Genomic DNA, 21,635 nt, shown 5'->3' on the forward strand with positions numbered 1-21,635 from the left:
CTTTAGGCTTCACAACTATAGTGGAATGTAGATATGATTCCCGCTTTTTTTTAGGTTCAGAGAGCTGACGTAATTCGCCAAAGGCCACAAGGTTTGGAATGGGAACTCGGGGTTCTGAACCCAGGCCTTTCAGATCACAGAACCTGAGTTCTCTCTACCAGTGTTTCTCCAAGTATAGTTCCCAGAAACTAGCATTTTGAAGCAAATAAGTAGGAGTTTGTCAAAATACTGGTTACTTGGTCCCACCTGAAATCTACTGAACCAGAGTCTCTTAAGGGAAATGGTGGGAGGAGGTCTCCCCAAACTTTCATTTGAAACAAGCTCCCTGGGTACGTTTAATTCACATTAACCGTTCACTGCTAAGAAGACTCCTTTGAGCTGAGGTTACTTTGCACAGATAGAATTACATTTTAAAGTAAAAGATTTTCCCCTTAAAATGCAAAATAGAAAAATACTCTGTCATCCTCCTAGCTTTTTTTTTGCTGCTATACACATTTGTGGAATTGTCACCAGCCTAATTCTGTATGCTCAAGGCTTTAGATAGTTCTCAAAAGCGAAACAGAAGCAGTGACAGATCTCAACCTTTTAAAAAGTTCCCTAGGTGATCAACTCTGTAGGAGTATAAATACAATTCTGCCCATCAATGGGGAAACATGTTTCTGTCACATTATCATTAAAATCTTACTATTCATATTTTAACATTCTAGGTTTACTTATAAAAATTAGCTTTCTTTCTTTTATCCAGGTTATTGAAAGTACTTATACCTAAGACAAGCTCTACAGGCCATCTCTCTTGCAGGTCAGTGTTGCTATGGATACTATTTAAGACATTCGAGCAGGTCAAGTGCACAGAGCAAACACCTCAATGGTACTTAATTTCTGCTTTGGTAGTTGGGGGGGTGGAAATCACTAGAAATTACACTTGACAATTTTCATCAAGAGAAATCCAAGTGACTCAATTTGTCTTTTTAAATAATACACATCTATCTTGGCGGCCATGTTTTCCCACCTGTGAGAACAGCTGCCATTTATTTGTTGACAAGGTCTAGACGGCTTGGTGATAACCATCAGGAGAGAGCATTCCCCCAATCCTAAACGGCATAATTCCTGCATCAAAAAGTGGCCTGATGTACATCCTGTGGGGGTGGGTGAGCGCCCCTGACAATAGAATAGGGTGGACTTCCTGAGTGAGGCAGAGGGGGACGGAACAGCCACTTCCACTGAGTCCTCCTGCTGAAGGACTAGGAGGCTCCCACTCCAGCAGGCTTTCCCGGGCGAGAGTTTGTCTTTCTGTACCTTCTCCCTCACGCAGAAATGAACAGCTTATTGGCTGCTCATCTGTGTGTGTAAGAAGAAAGGTCCTAACTGCTCCCCCTGTCCTACTGCTAGTAGAATTGGCCGGGGGCAGGGGGCTCCGACATCCAGAAAGCCCCCACAACTGGGGGAGCAGTCATGCTGGCTTATGCTCTGAGGAGTAGGACTGGAGAGGCTATGCTTTCCCATTCAAAGTTTATGACACATAGGAACTTGAGACCATCTGGTCTCACAACTTCAAAAACCCAGAGAGGTTCCCTAAGGTTGAAACAAAGCCCTTGAATCCAGTATCCAGATGCCCTAATTGCAAACCAGTTGCTGCTTACAGAGTCCATGAACTGACGTCAAGAGATGGATGACCCTCCTAGTAGGGTATGAAAAAATATTCAGCTTTTATGTACTTCTGCCTAGGTGGAGCATTCACAACTTAATATTTTCAAAAGGGTCTGTGATTTGAAGAAGCCAAAGAATGGATTCTCTCAAATAGCAGCCTGCAAAGAGGAAAGAGAGGTACAGAAGCACTTCCAGGGGTATGAAAGACAATCCATTGGAATGTACAAAGAAAATAATCTATTCTCAATTGTTTAGTTCAGCCTTTACATTTTCTTATTTAGGTACGTTTTATAATGTGTGTAATATTTTAATATGCAAGTACAAAATTAATACACATACATAGAGGACATGTGACCTTTTTTTCACAATAGAAGTAAATAATTTAAAAATTTGGAGATAATTGCTTTAAAGTAAGCGTGGCAAATAATTGGCCCACAAGATGAATCCAGATTGCAGACAAGCTTTGTTTGAATTGTGTGATATTTTAAAAGAAAATTTTAAGAAAAAGAATCATGCAGAAAAATATGGATTTCCATCTCACTTGGAAAAAATAATCAGACAACTGACAAAAATGGGCCTGTTACCTTAGATGGCAAGAGTAGGTCCTACTAGTGGGTGCCCCCTTAAGACAGTTTGCTTTAGTCCCCCCTGAGGGCAATACTCTCTATTGCTACAAGGTACTGGGACTGGGTTTTAGTTGCATTTTGTTTCAACAGTGGCATGCAGGTAAATGTTTAACAAACACATCTCTGAAAAATCAAAAAGGTTCTAAGTTGTAACATTTTCTAGTTTCTGTGTTATAAATACTTCCACCATAGCCAATTTCAAATGACCAATGTGACTTCACTGAATAAAGAGTTGGGAAGAGAAGTTCACAATCAGCTTTCATGAGTTAGTCAGAGCTGACCCTACCACACCATTGGCTTTCACTGTTCCTTTTCTTGATGTAGGCCATTTCAATTAATTACCTTTCATGCCTAACCTTACTATTTGCCTTCCCTATTACAGAAGAAAGACTGTCAAAGGTTTGGTAGGAATAGAATTCAGGTCTAGCTGATTCCAAACTCTGTTCTTTCCACTACCTCACAGCTGTCCACTGTGAAATGTGTTAGGGGATCCTCCTCCATTCAAGCTCTGATGATGAAGACACAGTTTCTATCTAAAACGCAAGATAAACCTCAGTGCAGTGGTTAGTATGTTTGCTGATACTTACTTCAGGGTCAGCAGCTTGACCAATATTCTGTTGCCCAGATGTTCTTTAGGACATTCTGGTACCGGACGTATTTCCACAGCATCCTCCTAGTATCACATGGTAAAGAAATCGTTAGTGAATTTCCATGAGGAGTTCCAGTTGGAGTTAACCCAGGGAAGGGAAGGCTGCCATCCACTGTTTAATTCAACTTTCATTTTCTTTATTTCTAAGAGCAGAATAACACTTTGACATTTACAAGAGAGTTTGTTATCCAACCTCCATGCTTCAAAGTCAGCATGTACAGCAAATATTTTCTCCTTTTAGAAAGCCAAGCATTTAAGACAAAGAGATGGAGGAAGGAAGGAAATATGAACATGGATATGACTTAGTAATATCCACCAGATGGCATTGCAAAATCTTATACCTATTGTTGGCTTGTTTTTTGTTTTGTTTTTTTTGTTTTGGGGCTGCTCTAAGTACACATCCAGAGTATTTCTCCTGCCACGAACTTCACTAGTGAATATGTGTGTTTCAGACTTGAGGTCTGAGACAGAATAGTTCACTTCAGGCTTTAAAACATCAATACTATAATACAGAGTGTCTTTCTCAGTTCATTGTATTTTTAAACAGATGATAAAGCTTTGAGGTTGAATTTATAGGTTCTATAAAGACACGTCCAGCTCAAACTTGCTAAAGTTCTACATACAGAAAAGCTTAGTAATGACAAATTAAGAGACATACCTGTCTATTTTACCACATTGGAACGAACTTAAGACTTAAAGAGAAATATCAAATCCCTACTGTAACTTCTGGTATCCAAATATAAACTATCAGAATATCTTAATTATATTCATGTATGCAAAGATAAACACTGTAAGTCCCTGAAGACATTAATTCCTGCTCTTGCAATAGGCTACTCAAACCCTGGTCAGTGGTCTGCAGCTCACAAGGGTCTAAGAAATAGAGTCATGACTAATTGTATTTCCTGGGCTATAAAGGATGGGAGCTTCCCACCAAATATCCCAGAGCAACCATAGCATTTTTACAAGTGGCAATAAAGTCACCTTCTTGGCAAATCTGTACCCAGTATGGTAGAATAGACAAAGTAGTAAACTCACTTCTACTCTCCTTCAAGGCCCAATCCTGGACCTATCAGTTGGCCATCTTGGTGAGTGGAGTCGCTGACTTTGTTTCAGAGAAGGCACTGTTCTGATGCTTACACTGAACTGAACTCCCTCAGAGCAAGCTGGAACTTTTAGGATGATCAGAACAGACACATCTGAAAGGGAGGGTCTCCCTTATTGGAAAACAATCTCAATGTAAAGACACTCATAGGTTTCTATGACTATGTTTGGTCTGGATTCAACCTTGGGAATCTTCCTTTAAAAGCTTTGCATTGGGAACTTGTAAATATATACAAGTAGAGAGAATAACACAATCAACCACTTTTACCCATCACCTGGCTTCAACAATTCCAACTCACGGGCAACTTGGTTTCATCTATCAATATATTCCCACTTACTATCTCCTCCCACTCAATACTGGATTACTTAGAAGTAAGGCCACAGACATCATATAATTTCATCTGCAAATATTGCAGTACAAGCCTCTAAAAGATAAGGACTTTAAAAACACATAACTGTAATACTATTATTACTCCTAAAAAATTAACAAAAATTTCTTATTGTGACTTAAATATGGAGTCAGTTCCAAATTTCCCCGTCTTAATATTTTTTACAGTTAGTTTGTTAAGCCAGGATCCAAACAAGGTCTACATATTGATGTATTTCCTAAGTTTCTTCTAACTTATGTGAATTTCTTGAGCCTTTACAGTTATCTGAAATAGGAACGAATTCCCAAAGTAGAAGAAGAAATGTAAAGTTTTATTGGATACCTGTTTTCATTTTCCTGGGAGATGTGTGTGTGTGTGTGTGTGTGTGTGTGTGTGTGAGAGAGAGAGAGAGAGAGAGAGAGAGAGAGAGAGAGAGAGAGAGAGAGAGAGAGAGAGAGATAAGAGATGGTGAGAGAGAAAGATAAATTGAGAGAGATGACATTCTTCAATAATTTGAGGGAGAGTTGGCCTAATAGATCCTTTGTTTTCCTTAACTGGTTTTAGTTGGGTTCTGTCACTGGCAACCAAAATGCAAACTCTTCAACAAGGTGGGGTATAGTGGCATCTTTTTTTAGGTATCAACACATAGGACAATACCTTTCATAGACTCAGTGAATCAGGAAAAGAACTCACCTCATCTAACTTGGTGGTTGAGTTCTACCTCTGCCTTTCCTAGTCATGATTTAGATGTAATAATTCACCACTTTCTAACTTTCCTCACCAGTAAATAAAGTAATGATAATATAATTTCATTAATGTGTTGTCAAATGAATCAGCATTTGTAATCATTTCATGGTAGGTCAGAAATTTACCTGTCTTCCACAGGATTTTCATTGGAGAAAGTACAAATTACAAGTAGAAATGTAATTTCTGTGTGTCCTACTTTAACACATTAAATGGCTCATCTCAGGCCCTCGAGCATTTTAGACATACCAATACCAATAACTGGTACACTAATTACAAAGCACTCCTCTCCACATAGTAAAGCAGGTCCCATTAGGACCTCCGCTAGATTATAATTTTTACCTCCATTAAGTTTCTGCATTGTTCAAAGACTACAAAATAAAGTTCCTTCAAAACAATCTATGATTCATTCTTTTAATCAATTCAGACTGGATATCCTCCATTTAATCCTTTGAGGGAGATTTGATGAGTTGATGTCTCACTGGAAGTATTCTCCTCACTCTTAAATTGTTTTCTCTCTTGTGCCCACTTTGGGTTTTCTTATTACATATTATCACTTCCATCATGGAATTGGCACGAAGAGGAACGCAAGTGAAGGTCAAGTCAGTCAGGCTTAATATTTCTTGACAAATCTGGTAAGGAAGTTTTAAAGTTACAGATTCTCAGTAGAAGTTATGAGATAAGAGGTGATTGCTGATATAGTTTTTGGACTTCAATTATATGTGTCAATATACCAGGCAGTCACCTGGAGAAGGTTAGGATCTCTATCCTATAATTTAATTTACCTGTTGAGTCTTGAACAAGTTATTTAACCTCTCTGATTCTTACTTTACAATCTGAAGAGTGGAGATAACACTGTCCACATTATTCATATTTATTTTTAATCTGCCTCATTTAGAAAAGAATTTGAGGCCACTGATAAGACCACAAATAAGTAGATGAAAAACCCAAGGTGTTTGGTAAATATGGATAAGCAAAAAAGAGAGCTGAAGTAAATTCAAGACACCAATAAATTAGCCACCAGATTAAGTAGAGGTAAACAGAAATTGGACTCTAAAGAATTTAGGAGAGTCGATTACAAGATGTGCAGTATGTCCAAGGACACACATTTTCTCAGTGGAAGCACAATTCTGCTTTGTCTGAAGGCTTGAGGATCCTCATTGAGACAAGTGCTGGATGATGAGGAGGTCAATGTCCTCAATCACATAGGAACCGTGTACACACATCTCATGATTGTTGTTTCCCTTATTGTCCTTTTGTTGACCAGTGGTGAGCCCATCGAAGGGCAGGTCAGAAAACGCATTTCTCAGGGGTGTGGGCTTCACAAGTTGTGAGAGTTAGGCTCCCTGATGGTCTGGCTTGATCCAAAGATCAAATCTGAAGTATTTAAAGCACAGATGGATGGCATATCTTTTAGGCAAAATTTCCCCAAATCTTACTTCTCACAACTGAACTTTTAATAAAATTTGGACAGCAGAGATATGGCGGTAATCTGTACTGGCGAGACCCAGAAGGGCATGTATTCTGACATATGGAAGAGAAGACTGAGAGCCCCGTATAAAGTATAAGGAGCTGAACAGTCTTGAATAACAGTCATCCTTCATCTCATCCAACGTGCCCTGGGGTGTGACCACAGGCAAAGCCTAAATTATCAAATCGTTCTCGGTCGGGTCCGATATATTAGATTGGTGCAACAGTAATTGCGGTTTAAAAGACTAAAAATAATTACAAAAACAGCAATTACTGTTGCACCAACCTAACATAAAGAAGTGGACAATCAAGATCCTGACTTTCTATGCACTGGGAGCAGGGCTGTGATATTTCAGACTGGAATGTTTTCAAAGCAGGTCTCTCAGATTGTTCATAGAGACCATTAAAAAACAAAAAAACCAAACAAAACAACTTAACACAGCACTAAAGAACATCATGGTTTAAGTAATACATGTCTTGATGGATTAACTGCAAAACATACTTCTAAATAACTGTCTGGTTTGACGGAGTGGAATTGCTATTATGTAAACCCTTGAAGTATTTTGAATATTATATGAGGTAATATCAGTGAAAGTGTTTTTTAAAGTGCCATGAAAATCCTAGTTATTATTGGCATTTCATTTGTATAATTGATCAGTAATTGGCTCTGCTATTACACAGGCTTGCCGTCCTGAAAAACAGAGCCCGAGAAATCATACGATTAAGCACCCTGACGTCGCCATACAGTAATAAGGAACAATAATATTTCCCTGGAGACTCTCTCTGTTTTCACTGAACTTCTCCAGCATGGAGATGGTCGCACCCACCTCGTCCACGGATGGGTACAGAGCGAAGAGCTCGGCCTGCCGGTTGGTCCTCCGGGCCTCCTCATTCTGCTTCTCGAAGTCCTCAGCGCTCACATGTTGCAGGAGGTTTTCCAGCCGCTGGTCTGGCTGCAGGCTGCGGAGGTCGAAGTCACAGGCAGTGAGAGGACCTTTCCCAGATACATCACACAGCACATTTACGTGGCGGGGGCCCGCCTGTGAGAAAAGACACATCTTTGTGAGCGAGACCCTGGGTCTCAAATGAAAACTAAACAATCTGAGATGACTGTAACGTGTGATTATAAAATCGGATCTTAAGGAGTTTCTGAGCGAACTGGGGCTTTGGCAAGAATCACATCTCAGCTTCCTGGCCTGGGCATCCTAAAATTAAATGTTTCCTTTCCACCTGAAAGCAGGTTACTCGTTGGACAAAGATAAACCCATCCTTGAAGAAAGGTCTGAAAACAGCAACATGTTCCTAGTAGTTTTTGGTGTGTTCTTTTCTGGAAATTGGGAGCCACGTCTCTTATGAGTCATGCTAATGTCTCACGCTCAAACAGATCAGAACTGGAATACAGTGTAACAAAAAGGAGTATGGAATGGGGAATTGAGGGTCCTTGTCCTAACGCAACTCCAGAGCTTGGTTTTTGAAACTAGAAAATAAGATGACCTATGAGGAACCTTCCAAGTTAAACTTTATATAAACTCCAAAGCTGAGTCTTATGTTTCCGGAGACAGAGATGTGGACCTAGACACTTTTCTATAGGACTTCAGTAACAGTTACAGGAATAAGCACGAGAAAAAAAAGTAATTAAAAAGGAAAAGCATTTGCTATTTAAGTAGTAGCCACTTTTAGCTGCAGTGTGTTTGGGAAAAAAAAGTGTCTTAAATCAGCTACAAAGTGAATGCTTTATTCTGGTATAAATGTTTTGGAAATTGGGGACTGCAAAGACTTGGAAAATAATATGTAACCATAATCAACAATATTTCATAAGAATATAGATGGATTTATTATAAACATCTATAAAATTAATGGTAAAATGCTATCCTGAAGTTCTACTAAATGGACATACTACTATACAATTTCTCTTCTGATATACTTTTTGTGACATCTATCTACCTCATAAAAATGCTACTCTGCTAAATCATAAATTTTACCTAAACTGAATGTGCTAGCAATAATATAATACTTTATTAATACTTCTGTTTGTCTTAGAATTTATAAGAGGCTTGGGGAAATGAATTGGATTTTCTGATTTCTTCAAAAGGATGTCAAGATATCCCAGGACCTTGAGAACATTATGCTAAGTGAAATAAGTCAGACTGAGAGAGACAAATACCATATGGTCTCACTTATATGTGGAATCTAAACAACAGAATAAATGAGTAAACAAAACAGAAATAGGCTCAGAGATATAGAAAACAAACTGTTGGTTCCTAGATGGGAGGTGGGGAGAGGATGGAGGAGAAGGTGAAGGAATTAGGAAGTGCAAATTTCTAGACACAATACAGTCATGGGTATGAAATACAGAATGGGGAATATAATCAATGACGTTGTAAAGATTATGTAAGGTACCAGATGGGCATTGCACTATCGGGGGATCACTTCATAGACTGTGCAGATATCTGACCAATGCACTGTACACCTGAAGCTGGAGTAGTATAATATTGTATGTCAACTATAAGTGTGTGTGTGTGTGTGTGTGTGTGTGTGTATATATGTATATACATATATATATATATGTATATAATAGTCACGGGAGGTGGAGTATAGTATAAGGAAGATAGTCCATGGTAGTGTAACAGTTATATGTCAGTGAGGTAGTAGCTTGTGGGAGGGAGGTTATCACTTTGTGAGGGGTGTGGATGTCTAATTACCGTGTTTCCCTGAAAATAAGACCTAGCCAGACTATCAGCTTTAATGAGTCTTTTGGAGGAAAAATTAATATAAGACCTGGTCTTATTTTAATATAACATATGACCCAGTCTTATATAATATGATGTGATATGATTTGATATGATATGATATGATCTATGATATAATACTGGGTCTTATATAAATTTTTGCTCCAAAAGATGCATTAGAGCTGGTGGTCCGGCTAGGTATTATTTTCGGGGGTAACACAGTATTATGTTGCTTTGTACACCTGAAACTAATGAAACATAAAAAAGTTTTTAAAGATATATACCAGGGGTGCCAAAAAAATGTATACACATGACTTGTATTCATCTTTTGTTATTGGTATATATTGAGTATTACAATTTTAATAAAGTTTTTCCTTTCTTAAAATGTGTATACATTATTTGGCATTCTGTGTGTGTGTGTATTTGTGTGGACATATATCTCCAGAATTTATCCTAAGACTATAACTGGACAAGTGAGCAAAGATGTGAAGATAAGAGCATCTCTGAAGCATTGTAATAACAAAATAATAGAAAAACCTAAATGACCCCCAAAAGAGGAAACATTAAGAGATTTTGGAACTTTCAAACAATGGAATGTTACAAACCCATTAAATAAGAAAAAAAGAACATGTATTCATTAGAAAAGAAAAGATGACATATTTTTAATATTAAAATGGAAGTTTTACAATATTATGTACAATATGATCTAATTTTTATGAAATATATGTGTACCATGGAGTCACATGGTGTACGTATTTAACTTATATAAATTCAGGCATTTAGTCCCATCATTCCACTCAATAAGGTACATATGAATGAGAATGAAAGAGAAGATGTTACTGGTCATTTCAGGGTTTGAGTGTGTCTCCATGATGAATATTAGTCTAATACTTAAAAATATACATTTTCTGTAACTTGGCTCTGAAATGCAGCCAATGACTTATCTGAGTGCTCTGTTAGTATGCTGGAGGAATGCATGTGCTTTGTGGGTGTGCTGGTCATTCACTTATCATCTCTCAGCTCCCAATTCATCCTTTTATACTCTGTTCTGTGATGCTAGGTCTGTGTTCAGCAAGTCACATTTCTGCTTTGCCTGCTGCTCCCTTTAAGTTATGCCAATAGGGGGCACTACAGGGAGATTGGATGGCTGGTGCTGGGAGAAGAGACTGGCCTCTTCCTCGTTGCTTGTAGTTCCCACCACCTTGGTAGTGGCAGTTGTTCTGGCCTTGAGCTTCTTTTGGCATTTCCAGAACCACCACCTTGGAGGCACCAGAAGCAGCTGGGCAATTCTTCCTTCTAGGAGGTCTGAATCCAGACTTCCTGCTTCTATGAGGTCTTTCCTCTGAGAGCCTGAGATAAAACTACCCTCTAGCTCTGAGGCCCCTCTTCTGAGCTTCTAGGGACAGATAACTCCCAAGCTCTTCCCACTAGACCCAAGGTTCTCAAATGTGGTACTGGAATCAGCAGCATGAGTCTCTCCTGGGAAATGCTAATGAGAAATGCACGTTCTCAGGTCCCACTTCACACATAGTGAATCAAAAACTCTGTGGTGAGGCCCAGCAAGCTGTATTTGAACAAGCCCTTCAGGGGATTCTGAGGAAGCTGGAGTTTGAGAACCACTGCCCTAGACCTCAGCCCCGGGGGGTGGGGGGTGGGGTGCAGTTTCTGGTGGTTATGATTCTGGATGATTTCAATTTTCCCTTTTGGATCTCTCAGTCCTCTGAAACGTGTTTAATCAACTCCCTATGTTAAATTTCTTCTGTGGAAATATCTAGTGTGGCTTCTGTCCGACAGACGCAAGGAATAATTTACTTGGTCATCATTTATGGTAGACACTAAATATAGTCAAAATTACTAATGAAAAATCTCTTAATACTCCCCTAGAGTACAGCATACAGATATTCTAGGCCTCAGTAAGCCCATCATATTCAGCATTGGAATTGATGGCTGATTCCTCTGTAGAGCTCAGATTACGTAATTGGCCTAGCTGCAGAGACTGTGTTGTTTGTAAAACAGATATCATTAAAAATCCCTCTAGTTATATTCAGCATGGTGAGATGCTGGTGGTATGGGAACACCTAAAAGCTAAAAACTATAACGGTTTAGAAAAAGTCCTATGTAAAGTTTGACAAATGTTTTCCACTATGTTTTATTTTTCTCAATTATAAAATGGGCAGGTTGGACTAGAGCACTGGCTTTAGATTTTTTTAATTGTGGTAAAATATACATAACGTAAAATTGACCATCTTAACCATTTGTCGTGCAGGGTGTCAGGCGGCCTGTGGGGTCTCTGGTCCCGCTCCTCACATAAGAACGCAGGACATGGTGAGGCCAAAACGGAACACCCATGGAGCCATAGATAGGGGAGTCAAACCAATATATTCTCGCTGGCGGCTGGGCTGGAGACACAGGAAGCAGGATCTACATAATCTGCAACCTGCCGTCCTAATAGCAGTCCGCGCTTGCCAGCCACCATCTTCTTGCTAGCCCCCATTTTCTGCTTGCATAGTCATAGCAGTTATATTAGTGGCCAATGGCTCACTGGTTACAGCTGACGGCCAACTAGCCACAGCTGATGGCCATGCAATCACAGGTGATGGCCATTTACTACCTGAGCCAGCACCTTTGTATGTGAGGCCGAGATCCTGGAATCTGCTTTCTGGGGCTTTGTCCCCACACCATTTTTTAGTGTACAGCTTAGTAGTGTTAAAGTACATTCGGGTTGTTGAGCAACCAATCTCCAGAACTCTTTTTCATTTTGCAAAACTGAAGCACTACCCCCATTAAACAATAACCCCATTCCCTTCTCTCCCAGCGCTGGCAATCACGATTCTACTTTCTTTCTTTATGAACTTGACTATTCTAGTGTAGGGACAGAGTTCCAGAGAGCAGTTTCCAGGCTCTCGGCCTCACGTGGAAAGGTGCTGACTCGGGTAGTAGATGGCCGTCAGCTGTAAGCAGTGAGCCGTTAGCCACTGATATAACTGCTGTGGCTGAGCTAGCAAGCGCGGATTGCTGCTGGTGGGTGCGGTTGGCCGGTGGATTGTATTGCGGATCATGTTGATCCTGCTCCTTATGTCTCACCCAGCCGCTGGCGGGACTGGGGTGCAGGGGGACCCCTTTTTGGGGTGCTGGAGGATGTTTGCTTTTTGTGATTTCAATCCAGCTGCCAGCGAGAGTATGGTGGCGTGAATCCCCTTTCTATGGCTCCATTGGTGTCCGTTTTTGACCTCACCATATCCTGCGTTCTTGTGCGGGGAGCGGAAGCAGACACCCTGCATGACACTAGGAACCTCATTTAAGTGTAATTATACAGTATTAGTTCTTTTGTGACTGACTTATTTCACTTAGCATAATGACTTCAGGGTTCATCCACATTGGAGCATGTGTCAGAATGTCCCTCCTTTTTAAGACTTAATAATATTTCATTGTATGTGTAAGCCACATTTGTTTATCCATTCATCTGTCCATGGATATGTGGTTGTTTCCACCTTTTGGCTATTGTGAATAATGCTGCTATAAACTCAGGTCTATAGAACCAACTTTTAAACTGTAACTGCTCTGTAATAATAAGACCAGCAACAATAATAACAGTAGCCAACATTATTAGGCACTAAGTGTGAGAAGAGACATTGTCGTTGTGGGGACAAAGCCCCAAAAAACAGTTTCCAGGCTCTCGGCCTCACAATAGAAAGGTGCTGGCTTGGGTAGTAAATGGCCATCAACTGTGATCAGATGGCCAGCAGCTGTGGCTAGTTGGCCGTCAACTGTAACCCCACAATAGAAAGGTGCTGGCTTGGGTAGGAAATGGCCGTCAACTGTGATCAGATGGCCAGCAGCTGTGGCTAGTTGGCCGTCAGCTGTAACCCGTAAGCCATTGGCCACTAATATAACGGCTGTGGCTACGCTAGCAGAAAGAATGGGGGCTAGCAAGAAGATGGTGGCTGGCAAGCGCGGACTGCTGTTAGGCAGATTATGTAGATTATGGGCTGTTAGGCAGATTCCCGTAGACACAGGAATTATGTAGATTCCTGTGTCTCCAGCCCGGCCGCCAGCGAGAATATATTGGTTTGATTCCCCTATCTATGGCTCCGTGGGTGTTCCTGTTTGGCCTCACCGTGTCCTGCGTTCTTATGTGGGGAGCGGGAGCTAAGACCCTGCCTGACACGCTGCACGACAGTCGTTAAGTGCTTTACACATATGAATTCACTACTCAAACAATTCATGAGTTAGTTACTATTATCATTCTTGTTTTCCAGGGGAGGAAACTGAAGCCCAGAGAGTTTAGTTATTCTGTCTGAAGTTACAGGGTTAGTATGTGCTAGAATCACAGAGAACCCAGGCAGTCTGCCTCATTGTGGAGCTTTTAATCACTCTGTAGCTTGCCTTCGGGGCACCTCACAGTCCCTACAGGAATGTTATAGGGATGAGCCCAATGCCCCCAAACCCTGCAATTACAGCCCCTTCACTTTTATCTATTTTAATGGTAGAGTTCTTCCTTCTACTCTAATATTCTATGAGTCCAGCCTTTTTATTTGTTAAAAAAAAAAAAATGAAAATACCCGACAGCATGCCCTGGACAGAATAGCCAGTAACCTGGTAACCATGTTTGTTGATAGAAAATACCTGAGCTCTGGGTTCGCTGCACTCCAAGGTTTCTGACTCAAACGTCTGCTTCTGAAGTGTCTTGTGAAAATCTTTTCGGGATCCAGTCTTTTTAAAGCCGCAAGTCTCTGAACTTCCTTGGTGTCTTTTATGAGAGAGAGAGAGAGAGGGAGAGAACCATTAGATTAAAAATAAAAGTAATGGCTTAAGCATAGGCTTGGTAGTGAAAGATCTTGCTAAGAGAGGACCAATTGTAATTCCTCACATCTAATTATGCACCAGGCCCAATACAAGGCTCTCTTGTAATGAGATACAAACTTGCCTCCTGGCTGGCTCATTATTAAAGGAAGGAATGGCCTGGGAAAATTCCACTTCAGAGGTGCGGTCATTTCAGCTGTGGGGCATTTGGCTCCAAGTTGAAGCTAAACTATGACTCTAGTGTAAGAGGCTGGAATAAATCTAGCAGTGTGCAGAGCAGCCAGCAAATAAAGAGCGTTTGAAGATAAAAATAGAGGAAAACATTTAATCTCCACACTGATGTTCTTAATAATGAGTAAAAAGGCAGGACATGGTTCAGAAAAAATAGAAATAAATAACTTATATGCTGACAAACTTTGCTAATATTCTCAATCTCTACTCCATACATGCCATTAAAATTGTGTTTAAAAAAATATGTAGCTATGGAAAGGGTTTAAAATATAATGTCTAGGACTGACACTGGAGAAAGAAAGACAGACCATAATTTCATAATGAGAAATGCAACAGGTATAAAAGTTGTCAAATAATAACTATAGAATAACTGTGTGTTCCCCATTTTTGACTCAAAGGCTTCCTGGAAAACATGCTACAAAGTCAATAGCACAAACACACACCCATTTTGTTTGATTTCCCAAACTATTAGAAAAACTATTGAGCAAGTTGGTAGAGGAACATAAAATGAGTTAGAATTTATTAGGTAGATCAAATAGCCAACAGATAAAGCAGGAGATAGATGTACCCACTAGCAATGATCCAAATACAGAGTTTCTAACTCTTTGGGAGGGGTGCGATGTTGGGGAATGCATAGTGGCACACACACTGCAAGTACTCCAAAATACTTTAGTTTGATTGAATTAATTAAAGAGAACACGAGAGGTCCCTGTGTTGTCTGCAGAATGGAGAAGACTCTCTCCTTGGATTTTATTGTGCTCTCAATATGAGCAATTTGCTTTGAGTAAAAGAAGATGGGAAGTAGCTTAGAAGAGAGACATGATGGGCTTGGTGATTCGTTCAAGTCAAGGTTTACTGTGAATGGCCATCTTTGAGGTCTCCTGGCCACATGCATTGCCCTGACCCAACCTGTATTGATGGGCTGCATAGACAACAGGCCAAAGTGGGGAACTGACAATAATAAGGAAATGAAAAAGGTATACTCTCAATAAGGAAATAAGACTAAACATTTAGGAAGGACTGCAAGAGACATATCCAGCATAATTTCTGGTTTGAGATTCCTGAACACCAACAAAATAAACAAAATTTGAAATATAAATCCTATTATTTATAAACATCAATTAACAAAAAGTATTTTGGAGAACCTTTCAAACAATTCCTCAGAAGTTGCTCTAAGTGTGCAGATAGTAGTGGTTAAAAGAGTAGATACATATGTAACCAAGGAGAAACTCACCCAACTCCAAATAGTGGCAAATACAGGCAAGTACTAAGTTGCAGCCTACGATGACACTACCCAATTGACAACATGCTAAATCAGTGATTATTTTACCTGAAAAATCCAATTTTAAGGGAAAAAAATTCCCAAAGGAATTCACAAATTTGTTCTAAGATGGAAAGCAAACAGAATTAAAATTCAAATTTCACACTATCGTATCTGCCTTTTGCCTTTCTTGGGACTTGCACACTGCAAAGCAAATTGATATCAAAATTGATTTCAAAGTCACATGCCTCTTCACAAGGACAACTGCTTGGGCCACAGAAATAAAAATCAGAAAGCGGCCTAGCTTAAGACCTTAGCTTAAGCCTCGGTAACCAGAATTATACTTGTTTTAGCTTTATCTCTTGTCTCATAAAATGCATCCATTTCCAAGAGTGTTTACTTACAAGTGTACAACACATACAATCACACTGACATAGACACACACACAGTTCCAGATGTGAGCCTGCCTCCATCATCCTCACGTTACTCCTCTTTGGCCTCTGTTTGTTCATCAGGTGAGGTCTGGGCATGAGATGAATTCTAGGATAGTTCTCCCAGCTTTAAGATTTTATGATAAAAGTTCATATATCATATCTGAAAAACTTAAAATCAAATTTTCTTCTCAAAAGATGTTAAATCTGGGAGAAATGAAATTTATTTGGCAATTGTTTTTTTGCCATTTTATGCAAATAGATGCTTTCTTTCTTTTTTTTTTTTTTGTCCTCATTTTTGTTAGAGTTCTTTACATGGACCCCCAAACACATTGACAAACGGGCATTTAAAAAGTTGAGTTATACAGCAGTGTTAAAAGTTCATTTCACTATATATACACGCTAACTCCATGCATATGCCAGCCCTCAGGATTTTTGGTATATAAAGCATTAAGACTAACAAATTCTGTGGCTGTGTGTTTGAAACCAGAGCAAACTCCTCTCTGCCCTTTCTCACTCTAGATTTAGCATCTATTTCCCCATTTTAAAATCTCAGAAAGTTGCAAATCTCCCTTGTGGCATCAGGGTAAAGCTGGCTGGAGAGGCGAGAACAAGGGTTGTCAAGCATGTAAAGATGACTCATTTCAGAAGTGCCAGCCACAGAAGGCAGAAACCGCCACTGGGTCGGTAGTGAGACTGCTGGCTGAGTGCCAAGTGGGTACCCGAGTCTCAGCCTTATTACCCCAACTGGGCAACTGAGCCAAACAAAGCCATGCTCCTGCTAAGCCTATTTGCAGAGAAGAGAGATGGGGAAGTAGGCCAAGTGGTAGAAAGACGATCCTCATGAAATGAGCACAACCTATTGCTTCTCAAGAGAACTGCATTCCTCTCCTTCAAACACTGTGTTACACATTTGGGGACAATCCAAAGACCAAACATATTTTGAAAGTGTGCTCTGTGGCGGCCATGTGGAAGAATAGATAGACTCTGGGCTCTAGAGTCTAGACCTGGGTTCAGATGGTGGCTTCTTACATACTGACTACAAGACCTGGGGCACGTGACATTGTTTCTCTGAGCCACAGTTTCCGCAAGTGTAAAATGGGGGAAATCATTCTTTTGAAATCTTATTATGAAGATTGAAAAATAAAGTATGTGCCTCATCTTTTTTTTCCTCTTCCCTTTCCCATAACTTTCCCTTTTCTTTCCCATCCCTCCTTGTACAATGTGGTACTAAAAACCATCAGACAAGGTACTCTTCCATGCTTCAGGGTTGGGGGGTGGCTGAGGAGGTCCAGAATGGGAAGCTGAAAGCCAAACAGGGTAAGGAGGGCACACGTTTAAAAGGGCTCCCTGTCTGGCACTAAGAATCAGAACCCCTCTGGTGGGAGGAGGGTGGCCAAGCCTGAGGGAACCTGGCCTGTGATAACAGAGCCTTAGTAGAATGACGAGGGCATGCACCTGGAGGAGAGCTCTGCCACGAGGTGTCAGAGCCCAGGCAAGGGGCCAAGGGCGACCCTATAGAAGGATGGCCTGGCACTAAGTGTCAGTGAAGGCTGACGAGGGCAAGCCTGGTGCAGGGTGTCAGAGCCAGAATATGAGGAGGAGGGCAACTGGGAGGGGATGGGAGGTGGGGTGGGGTACTAGCAATAGTTACATATGTCGGATAATTTGAGTAAGTAAATATATTAAGGACACTAGGAATCAGATTGCTCACTATCTGAGAAGGAAGTTAAAACCATGGAGAGGAAGAAAACTAGAATGCATACTGTGACGTTGGATTGGGATAGCACATGCTGACATGAACTCATAGCTTTCAGTACACACACGAACACATCCGCAGCCCTACTCATTGAGAAGACATGGGAAGAGCAGCACCTTACTGGCAGTGAGCACAGCCAACACCTACATCTTGGCTTCTAAGTACCATTTGCCACTAAAAGGGATAAGAACTTCTTGTAGAAATGACTGGTTCCAGCGGGGAGGAAAGTGTAAAATCAGCCTAGAATATCTTGCGGCAGAAAGCGAGGATGTGACCAGTGACTGTTGGGGACATGTAAAAAAGACATGAGAATCGGGTGAAGGGATTCACACTGGTCCAATTGAGGGCCATTTGCACATCGAAACAAATGATAGAAATGGATTACAACATATTGAATAAAATAGGAAATTAGGACTCCATATTGATACAAATAAACTGAAAGCTTGGTGAAGAAGGGAACATTTACAGTAATCAAACACAAATGGAGGGACTTTCTAAAAAATAACTGGCCTATAACCTCAAGGTCATAAAAGTCAAGGAAACACTGAGAAACTGTTCCAGAGTAAACAGGACTAAAGACATGTAACATCTAAACGCAATACATGACGTTGAACTAGACACTTGCTCTAAAGGGCATTCTTGGGGCATTTGGTGAAAGATGGATAGGGTCTGAGAATTAGATTATAATAATATATCAATATTCATTTCTTGAATGTGATGGTTTTATAGTGATTATGATGGAAAATGTCCTTGTTTATAGGAAATACACACTAACGTATTGAGGGGAAATGGAAAATTAGGTCAGCAAATTACTTTCAAATGGTTTGGGGGAGGAGGGGGAAAAGTCTTTGTATTATACTTACAAGTTTTCTGTAAATTTGAGATTGTTTCAAAATAAAAGGAAAATAATGTGTGTTAGGTGTCTGGCATTGTAATAAAGACTGGTAATGGGTCCTATTTACTAACCCATGCATCCAATTCTGCAGCTGCTGTGAGTGTAGGAGCTTTTATGCCCAGAGACATCTGAGCGATTCACTCTACCTTCTAGCCCCATAACCCCGCACTTTGGCTTGGTTGGTGGTGACTAATGCCTGATTGGTATAGGATACAATAGTCCTACCCCTTGCCTTAAAGTAGGACAGTGGAGCATCTTTGCAGGGTGATCCCTCTAGAGCATCCTGGGAACCAGGCCAGTAATTTATCTGTGCCTTCATCCTTAGTTGACTCCTTCTGCTTCCCTATGTTGCTTCCCTCACTCCCTTACAGGCTCTTCTTAAAGAGCACACTCTCAAAAGCACATGCACTTGAACCCCTGTTTCAGTCTCAGCTTCTAGGGAATCTCGACTAAAACAATCACACATAATCACACACCAACTTGATAAATGAGAGCTATTATCTTTAGCATCAATGGAAATACCATCAGATGCAATACCAGTGCATGTATTATAGGTCTAGATACCCTTATTTTATGGGCATGTTGATTTTAAAGTCTCCTAACATCCTTATCTGCTGAACTATTATGTTTATAGGGGAAATTTACTTATCAAAAACAAAAGGAGAACTCTGAAAAGTGTTCACTTTAGGATTCCTCTTATAAAATCCTCCCCCCAAAACAAATAAATACCAGAGTGAGGCAATTGTCCTGAGTAAACTTGTTCCATTCCATCCCTTCCAGGGAGTTCTTTTACCAGATCTACTGCTAACATTACAGATTTGGGGATTGGATTTGGAGATTCCAATTTTCTGACATCTTAGTAGCAACGGTACTCAATGAGGGTAATTAATATTTCAGTTTTTGATTGTCTCAATGACTGGGGTGTGCTACTACATTTCACATCCTGGAGTATCATACATAATGAAGGATCAATCCAAATTCAACATCCAACACAACTATCAAATGTCCTGTTTGACACTTATGGAGGTGAAAAACCAGTCTGTAAATATCTAAGCTAAGCCCCTATACCATCTTGCAAATAAATGCAAAGTATTTTTGTACTGAATTTTCAGGAAAACAACTACCATGTCAATGTAGGAAAATTAAACTTGGTGCTGATTAGAGCTCTTCCAAGAGTTTCCCCCCATTTTGGAAAATCATATTACCAACAGCAATGCTGCTTATGGTATTTGGATCACCCATACAACACACTTGTTGCCTGCTTTTGTAGGTGTTATATTCACAATAATTCTTCCTGCAGATGCAAACAGCTGTGTTACCATGTGCTCTGGTGTAGTTGTGTCCCAGTATTTACATATTCACATACATACTGTTTTATATATTAAGTTTCTTTTTTTCTCCATTATATAACAGTTGGGCCATTGTATTGGCTTCCGAAAATGAGAAAGTTAGTGAGTTATAAATGTGGTATCATAAAATATTTGTTACACAGAAAGACGGTGTTGGGTCTGACTGATCTGAGAACGCTTGTCTTAGAACAATATGGTATGGATATTTGCTTGTTAACATTTCATTCATTCTTCCATTCAACAAATGTTTATGAAGTATCTCCTAAGAATAAAGCACCAAAGAGGATGCAGAGAGGAAAACACAAGAATCCTAGCTTTGAAGGAGTCCCTTTCCTCAGGGAAGTCATAGTCCAGTGAGAAAGATCACATAGTTTGGCAGGGTAAATAAAAGTGTCGACAAGTAACTAGCATGCAATGTAGACTATGACAAAAGCTTCTAAGAGAAATATAAACAACATGTTTTGAAAACTCAGACAAGGGAGTAATTACTTCTGGCCAGGTCAGGGAAGGCTTTGTGAAAGTCCTGATCTTTGAATCGGGATTTAGTAGGTGTGGATTTGTGGGGATGAGGAGTCTGTGCCTAAGAGCTTAAGAGCGGCTCAGTGATATCCACAGCTGGATTGCTCTTTGTAACTGTGTAGTAGGTTGATGAGCCTGGCTTGCTTTCCACACTTTGAGAAAGCAACTAGCTAAGCACCTTGACAGCCAGCACAACAATTGCATGTCATAATAAGCAATTATTGATCAGGGAGACATTTTTATGGTGTTTTGGGAGTAACTGAATTATATGCACTGATGTGTTTGAATTTTAATTGTTTACCAGTTCCCTGGGAGTAAAATATGGAGTAATAAAACAGATGATACCCCATTCCTTGATATCTCAGCTCTCCTTGAGCATAACCTTCCTTCTGAATTATCTTAATCACCCAGGGCTTTTACGATGCTGCTCATAACACTCATGAAATGTTTCACTGTCGTTGCAGATAATACACTAAGAATAAACAGTATGTAAACAAGTTTAATTACTTAAGAGTTTGACTCTCCACCAAGACATCAAACACATTCTTCAGTTAATCACTCTTTAGCTTGTTTAGAGAAAATAATGTTTAAAATATTTACTATCGCCCAAAGAATGCCAGCAAACATCAATCCATACAAAATTATCAAAATATATGGAAATAAGATGGGATAAACAAGTAACCACGGCACCATTCTACTCATTAGCTCAGAGGTCATTTTTAAAAGTCATGGAGAGTAAAAGCACTATTATGTTTAGCGCAAGGACATGAAACTTTGTGCTATATACGTGAAAGATACAGTGGAATTCATTCAAGGCAGCTTCTAGTCTAAGAAATACAACAATTTCTAGTAGAAAAAATATATTTCCCCCAAAAAGAGATCATGTATTTTGTATTTCTGGGTAGTTTAATCTTTCCTTATTGAGTTAAAAAGAAAATCTGAAATTTTCCTCTATCCTTCATTTGTCTGATTTAAATGTCTCAATTATAGAATTTGAGTGGCAAATGCTCTACAGAATTATGAGCGTGGGAGGGAACAGAAGTGGCCATTACT

General features: G+C 39.9%; 1 protein-coding gene across 1 annotated transcript in view; it reads right to left on the minus strand.

The window, feature by feature from the left end:
• The window catches only part of DOCK8 (dedicator of cytokinesis 8), a 190,065-nt gene that overhangs the window by 113,468 nt on the left and 54,962 nt on the right, over positions 1-21,635 (minus strand). The window contains exons 5-7 of the mRNA XM_081065762.1: positions 13,961-14,084; positions 7,433-7,645; positions 2,861-2,946 (exon numbers count right to left, since the gene is read on the minus strand). Coding sequence (XP_080921888.1) covers positions 2,861-2,946; positions 7,433-7,645; positions 13,961-14,084 — 423 coding nt within the window. The remainder of the gene's footprint in view (positions 1-2,860; positions 2,947-7,432; positions 7,646-13,960; positions 14,085-21,635) is intronic.

The sequence above is a fragment of the Rhinolophus hipposideros genome (assembly GCF_964194185.1).
Source record: "Rhinolophus hipposideros genome assembly, chromosome: 11".
Taxonomy (NCBI): Eukaryota; Metazoa; Chordata; class Mammalia; order Chiroptera; family Rhinolophidae; genus Rhinolophus; species Rhinolophus hipposideros.